The sequence below is a fragment of the Cucurbita moschata genome, unplaced genomic scaffold, assembly GCF_002738365.1.
Source record: "Cucurbita moschata cultivar Rifu unplaced genomic scaffold, Cmos_1.0 Cmo_Scf00008, whole genome shotgun sequence".
NCBI classification, from domain to species: domain Eukaryota; kingdom Viridiplantae; phylum Streptophyta; class Magnoliopsida; order Cucurbitales; family Cucurbitaceae; genus Cucurbita; species Cucurbita moschata.
The window spans coordinates 1925161-1932542 of record NW_019268524.1 but is presented as its reverse complement, the minus strand read 5'-3'; the positions used below and the strand labels follow the sequence as shown (position 1 = coordinate 1932542).

Here is a 7382-nt window from a genome sequence, read left to right as displayed (position 1 = left end):
TTTTTTTTTTTTTTTTTTTTTTCCCCCCGTAAGATCTCTTAGGTAAAAAAATAGAAAAGATAAGATATGAGGTACTGCCAAGGAGCCAAAGGGTTGCATATGCCTCCCAATAGGAAAAAAATACATAAAAGATTAATTACAAAAAAGAGAGAAAAAAAAACTTCTCAAATCACTTGTTCTTTGAACGGAAGACACAGAAAACTCTAGAGAAAACAATACTTACAAGAACATTATGACATTCTTGGTGAGAGGCTCCATCAGGAGGACAAGACATGCCCTCTCGAAAATCATGCTGTCTAAGAGTACCATCCTCACTAGCACTCCATACTACATTTGGATTCCCTATTTCAACCTTCAATGAAATGCAGACGAATATTTTAGGAACAATAAATAGGTTTGCTTAACCAATATTTACACAATGCAACAGTATCATTCATAGTAAATAAATTATTTCATTACGCGTGGTAAAAGATACTTTCAATACATAGTTCCTTCAGAGTTCTCTTACAGCTAATTTTTTTACTCTTCTGGTGTGACACTGATACAGAGCTGATGACGCTATGGCATTATCGTCATGTCCTCTACCTCTTAAGCGAGATAAATTAAATAATCGCACCTGTTAGGAAAAAAAACCCCGCCCAAAAAAATGTAAATCATAAGCAAAATCCAACTGCCATCAACATCCATGAGAAAATTTACACTGTAGCATATTACACCTCTGCATCCCCAGCTCCCGAGACCACAAGCTCATCAGAAGTTTCAGGAACAAATTTTGTACAAAATATGTTTGCAGAATGCCCAGTCTCTACAGAGTGCAATAGCTTTTGACCAGAATAGTTCCAGATGTTTATCTGCAAAACACATGATTAACAACTCGAAACATAAATTTCTTCGAAGGATGGAAGTTAAAAAAGGATTAACAAGCCACTATGCAACATGAATACACATTCAATTATCATCTAACAGGTAATGTAGAGTATGCTAAATCTTCATTATCAATTTATCGTAACTACTTTAACTTGATTTGATTCCGAAAAAAATAAGCTGAGATATCCAGTGCTTTCTCTTATGGTGTCATCTTCGTTATCAAGTCCTAAAACTCTATTCTTCTGTTCTTGATTCAATGAAAATTGCTCTAGAAAAAATTTGATAAGTCAAGTTCGAAGAATTTAAGAAACTACTCATATCCATAAATTTTATAGGACAACATTTTCCATCTCAATATCCAACTGTAAGAAAACATATCATCACACTCTCAACTCAAACTTTTGGCGTTTGAAGACTTATCCGACAGGCAGCATATTGTCCTAAATTGTTTTGGTCCAAAAATAGTTGTCGCTGGGAAGAACAGTCAGGGCTCCTCATTCCTCACTAACATGCACAATAAATACTCGTACATTTTCATAAAGAGTCAAATAATCTATAATAACAGGTTTACTGGTTAAATCTTCAAGAATAACCACCTGATATCCACTACATATAGTCTAATGATAACATTTTCCCATCATCAAAAACTTGAGTCGTCCACAGCGACTGTAGATCCAGGTAAATAAGTCATAGAAATTGAAGGATAACTGTCTTACCCGAGTATCATCTGATCCAGATATTAGAAGAGAACCACTAGAATTCCAGGCGACAGCATTAACACACCCCTGGTGCCCCTGGAGAGAGAGAGAGAGAGAAGGAAGGTATTTAATTAACAAACAAGGAATTACGAATTGACAGGATAGAGACGGCAAAGAATGATGGAATTGTAAGGGAATGGAAAAACAACAGTTGCACATAATTTTGAGGAAAAAAAAAAAAAAAAAAAAACAAGATCATGCATCCAACAGAAAGAGGAAAGACTCTAACAATCTCTCATTCTTTAAAAGATGAAATTCCTCATCCCATTATAGTAAATAGGTTATATGCATCACCTGGAAAATGTCGTCTTAAAGAGATTATGACAGCCCAACCTCAATACCATTACTTTCAGAACCCAAAATGACTAGTATTAGTTAAAAGTGAGGGCTAAAGTTTACAGGCTTCCAGCTTCCACATAACCATGTTGGAGAATCAACATCAAATACAGTTCTACAATATGCAAGAACAATAGCAATCTGGGCAGATCACAATGACTCATTTCTAATGCTACTTATTAAGACTACCTCCATCAGGTAAATAATGAACCCACTTTCAGAATTCCAATTTCTGTACCACGTTAATACGATAGTCAATAACTTGTCCCATACGGCTTAAAACAACAGATAAGAAGCAAGGTGCAATTGAAATAAGCAATGGGCTGATCATCTCCATCAATATTAATCTTCTGACATATCCAGAAGTATTTTATTTTCATAATGAACAGGCGAGGAAATCAGCAGTATATTAAATGCTTAGGCAAGAAAACTTAGATTTTTGTTAGATAGTCCGAGTATCCTCACCTAACAGTCATACTACTTGCCTAATAGACATTAAACATAAATGACATGGAACAAACCATAAAGCAATAATCTTAATGGCATGGATAATAATACTAATTGCTCAGTACACCATGCACTCGACATAATATACATCATAAAATTTATAATAAGAATACATCACTGATAATTTCAAAAACAAAAAAATGATGTGTTTTAAGAATAATGTGAAAAAATCACAGCACATAGAAACTAAAATCTATACCGACCTCCAGTTCCTTTTCCTGGGAGAGTCTTTGGATGAGTGATGAGTGCATCTGCAAACTATAGTTGGGGTTCTGCATACATAAATGACTTGGAAAAATGAAACAAATTCCTAAGAGGAAAAAAAGTAAAAGCTTCACAAAAGCAGATTTCATCAAGCAGGCCTTATGTTTCAGTATTAAGTCAAACACATAAAAAACTTTTCCCTTTTCCAAAAAGCAAAGAGTACTTTACAAACATTAAAAAATAGCATATAACATACAAAACGAGCCACGAAGAAAGAAAAGCCAAACAGAGACTTTAAAGTAAGAAAAAAGCATGCTGACCTGCTTTTCAATGTACGGTATAGTTTTTATACAGATAGTTCCTTATGTATTTATGGATGGATGACGAACATATTAATCTTCGAAACTATGTTTTCTTATAGAAACGAAAACAAGAGATTGAGAACATAAGAAGAATTTAATCCGGAATTTTTTGCAGAATAGACAAACCGCAATATAGTTCGTGCCTAAGGATCAAAGTTTTTTCAACTCGTATTGATATACGGACACGTTTTTTGTCATCGTTTATTTTTCAAGGAAAACAAAGAATACTGCATCCTTTACAAATTTAACAAAGAATATCTCTATGCAATGAATTAAAATGCGTCGAATTCCATGAGTCGTAATGAAACAAACAACGACTGCAATCTAGGTTCTTACTACTATTACCCTGCTTCAAGTCATAAGTCTGACACATCAAGAAACAGGATCAATGAAGTCAAATAGACGCACTCGAATGAGAGTTTCTTTTAGCAATTTCAGAAAATTCGAAATCGACCAAACCAAAATTGCATTGCTTGTCGTCCACAAACAGCCTTCAAACAATCCAAAATCTCCGATGTTCATCTCATATAGATACACTTCTCACTTCGCCTCCAACAACAAAAACAATCAACTAAATCCAATAAGGCGAGTGATATATCTAAAATTCACAGGATTCTACACAATCAACTCCGCACAAAAGAACGTTCACGCTCCAAAAACCAAAGACGAATACAATTCACATCCAATCCATAAAATCAATTCTACTAACTCGACACTTGAAGTTAAACGAATGCAAACCCGATGAGAAGGTAGAAAAAGATGAAGAAAAATCAATTACACATACTTGACGAAAGTTGATGTGCCTGCTCTCGAGCAAACCGCAGACGTTACCATCGTGGAAGGCGAAATCCTCCATGAGATAAGGGAGAACTCAGAGAAACCCTAGCGTATAACAAACTCCGACCGATTATCTGCAGTTGCAGCAGTGAAGGTTCCGATCATTCTACAATTTTCACGCTCCAAGCTGAGAACCGTCCCTATGGCGTACCCAAATAAATATATAGAGTGCTCTGTGGGCGAAATAGATTAAGGTCGTGTGACAACTAATTTAATTAATTTCCTGGATTATTCTTTTTTTTATTATTATTTCATCGTTTTCTCCAGAAATATATATTTCGTGAAAATTAATAAAAAAAAATATATTCATACTTCAATTTTTACATATTTAAAAATTTCTTATGAAAATAAATTGATACAATTTTAAATTCATAAACTAATAATAATTTAAGATTTTTGTTAATGTAATTTTAAAGTTTATGAATATAAATATTTATTTTATTTTTTACTTTTTACTTTTACCCATGTAATGTTGAAATTATGATAAGAACAAATTTACCGATAGAGATAAATATTAAAAAGACGGAATTAGGTGATCAGTTATTAACACGAATCTTCTCTATTTGAGGGTTATTATTGAGATTTCTCGAAAAATAAACAAAAAAGAATCTAAAATTTTCCGTCAATAAATCAAAATTAAATTAACATTTAATTAATAAAAAATATTTTAATAATTTAATAAAAAATAAATTGAAGTACTATTTATTTATTTCTATGAAATTATAATAGATCAATGTTTGTTATCTATCATCGTCAGCTTCAAAGTTGAAAAACGTGTTCAGTAGAAAGAGGTTTTCACACCCTTGTAAAGAATATTTAGTTTCCTTCTCTAATCGATACGGGATCTTTTAGTTTACTCCCTTGTGGTCAACGTCATTGCTGGCACACCTCTTGACGTCTGGCTCTGATACCATTTGTAGCAGCTCTATGTACGCCGCGAGTAAATATTGTCTAGTTTGACTTGTTACCTATCGCTATCAATCTCATAATTTTTATACGCGTATGCTGAATAGAGATTTTCACGCCCTTTTAACTATATCACTTGTGTAATACCGTAAAATTTTTGTGGATTGTAAAAAAGAAAATGAAAATGATGCGGTTTGTGGGACCCACATGTCACATCGGTTTTTTTTTAGTTTGAAAATAATATTTTCGAGATTCTATTTAAAAATAAATAAAAAAATTAAGATTTCTCAAATCTTTTTATTCTTATATTCCTATCTATAAAAAAAATTACATATTATAAATCGAGAGAAAATGTGTTTAGTCATTGTTTGTGTATATATACATATAGATATGGTTTCCTATATGCTGTTGCTGTCACTTTTAAAGGTCTTAAACAAAACTTTAATAATTGATCAAAATTCAGTTTTGTTTTTATACCATTTTTAACCATTTAAATGATAATCTTTTAAAATATATATTAAAATAGAGGTAATTATCTTAATTAAATGTTTAAAATATCTAAGAAATGTTAAAAAAAAATTGAATAAATGATTAAACAACCAGAATCAAATCAACTCAAAAAATTATAATTAAGTTGGTTGAGTTCATTATTTAATAAAAATTGTTTGAGGTCGAGTTGCAAACCAAGGGAGGATAAATATTGAAACTTCTTTCACATAACGCGATGCTGACTCAACTCTGACAAAAAAGAATTTCCAATCGAAAGAGAATAACAAGGCTGAAATTCTAAATTGTACGAGTCAATAAGCAAATAGAGTTCATTCATTCGGTAGCGAGAGGAAGATGAAAAATGATAGCTAAATAGCTTTCTTAAATGCGGGGTATCAATGATTGAACTAACAAAGAACCCTATACAAACAACCGACAACATAAATATAGATCAAGAAGTTGGATGTTCAAATTAAATTAGAGAGTGGCTTTCGGGCACCGATTCCTTCGTTCATTTTGATTATTCAACTTGATTATTCAACTGAAAAACAGTGATAGAAAATAACACTACTCCCCAAGGTCAAACTCAAAAGCTAAATTAAAAAATGTATCAAGTAACACTACTAGTCTCCTAATATTGTTGCACAATACAATAGAAGCGTTGAACAAATAACATAACTTCCACCATTGAGATTTCACGACACAAGTTCCTATATCAAAAACATAACTTGATCGAACAACCCAAACTTTAGGTATTTCAAACGCATCAAATGTCTAGAACTAGTTGTTTTAAACACTTGAAAAATCATTGCAGACAAACGTTTGATCGAATGAAACAAAAACCCTTCACCGAATCATAAAACTCATATTCTCTACTGTCACCTCCTCTAAGCTAAAAGTAAGCGTGTTTGTACATTATGAGAAAGAAAGATGTCAAAATGCAATAATCCTAACTGCTCTTTCATTCTTCACTAATAAGTGAAAACTGGGCCAAAGAGGATCCTAAATCTACTAAGAAAGACCTTTTTTTTTTTCGCATTTGTGGGAATTTCAGTTTCACCAAATAGAATGCTTCATACCAAGGCCATTACAGGTCAAAATAAGGCCTTTGTATCGCTTGAGATAATCCTGCAGAAAAAGAATTATATTGGAACACAAAAAACTGCACGGAAGCATCATAATAAAGTTCCACAAAGGGGAATGATTGAAAGAAACTTCGTACCACTATGTTATCATCGTTTACATAAAGCATTCCCTTCTCGTCGTATTCCTGCCTCCTACAAGGATCGCTTAAAACTGCGGAATGAAATCACACGAGAATCTTAAATTTCAATAACCAATATCTATTTCATGCCCAGTTAACAATACATCCATACTCCCCTATCACACAAAGAGGCTAAACGGCTAGAAATCTAACACAATACTCAAACTCAACAAAATGAATAGATGGTACTAATTCAAGCCAGGGAAGTTCAACAACACGTGGATACATTCGTGGGATATTCGAACCTCTAACCTTCTGGTAAACTATAGATGTCTCAATAAGAATTTTGACTTGGATGAATGTTTGTAAGCAAGAGAGAATTTTGAAAATTTGTTACAAAGCAACCTAAAAAGGATTATGATGGGATGGATGCTCTTACTCGGATCGTTCTTTGTCAGGATGTAAGATCCATAGTTACATTAATAGGTACAGAACTTTTTATCCTTGTGCATGTCAACATCTTCCAACATAATATATAGCTAAACGAGATGTAAAAAATACGAATGGGGATTGAAAAACTCCGGAGCCAAATTTAGTAATACAATGCACTTCAAAAGTTCTTATGTGGTTCCGTGCTCGTCTTGGGATAGCTAACTACAAGGGCATAGACCGAGATAATCAAAATTTTACATTTGAACTTTTTACATTTAACTACTTAATTTAAGACAAATCAATTGCTATCCCTTCTTCTTCGATTTGCCTCGGTAAACAACCTACCATAAAACTCGCCTAAAAGAAGCAACCCAAAAGTGCTGATGTTCAGCTAGAATGAACATCATACAGGGAAATATTCCCAACATCTAGAAAATGGCAACAAAAAAAAAAAAAAAAAAAAAAAAAAAAAAAAAAAAA

The 7382-nt window shown here is 32.8% G+C and overlaps 2 protein-coding genes across 4 annotated transcripts in view; both read right to left on the bottom strand.

Annotated features, from left to right (window-relative positions):
- Window positions 1-4026, bottom strand: part of LOC111446086 (WD and tetratricopeptide repeats protein 1-like) — a 12690-nt gene extending 8664 nt beyond the window's left edge. For all 3 annotated transcript variants that reach the window (XM_023084744.1, XM_023084746.1, XM_023084745.1), the window contains exons 1-6: window positions 3819-4026; window positions 2672-2740; window positions 1584-1661; window positions 717-851; window positions 509-616; window positions 224-352 (exon numbers count right to left, since the gene is read on the bottom strand). In XM_023084744.1, the coding sequence (XP_022940512.1) occupies window positions 224-352; window positions 509-616; window positions 717-851; window positions 1584-1661; window positions 2672-2740; window positions 3819-3890 (591 nt within the window). In that variant the 5' untranslated portion in view covers window positions 3891-4026. The remainder of the gene's footprint in view (window positions 1-223; window positions 353-508; window positions 617-716; window positions 852-1583; window positions 1662-2671; window positions 2741-3818) is intronic.
- A 2026-nt stretch (window positions 4027-6052) lies between these two features.
- Window positions 6053-7382, bottom strand: part of LOC111446423 (chaperone protein DnaJ-like) — a 2741-nt gene continuing 1411 nt past the window's right edge. The window contains exons 4-5 of the mRNA XM_023085241.1: window positions 6489-6562; window positions 6053-6394 (exon numbers count right to left, since the gene is read on the bottom strand). Of these exons, the coding sequence (XP_022941009.1) occupies window positions 6323-6394; window positions 6489-6562 (146 nt within the window). The 3' untranslated portion in view covers window positions 6053-6322. The remainder of the gene's footprint in view (window positions 6395-6488; window positions 6563-7382) is intronic.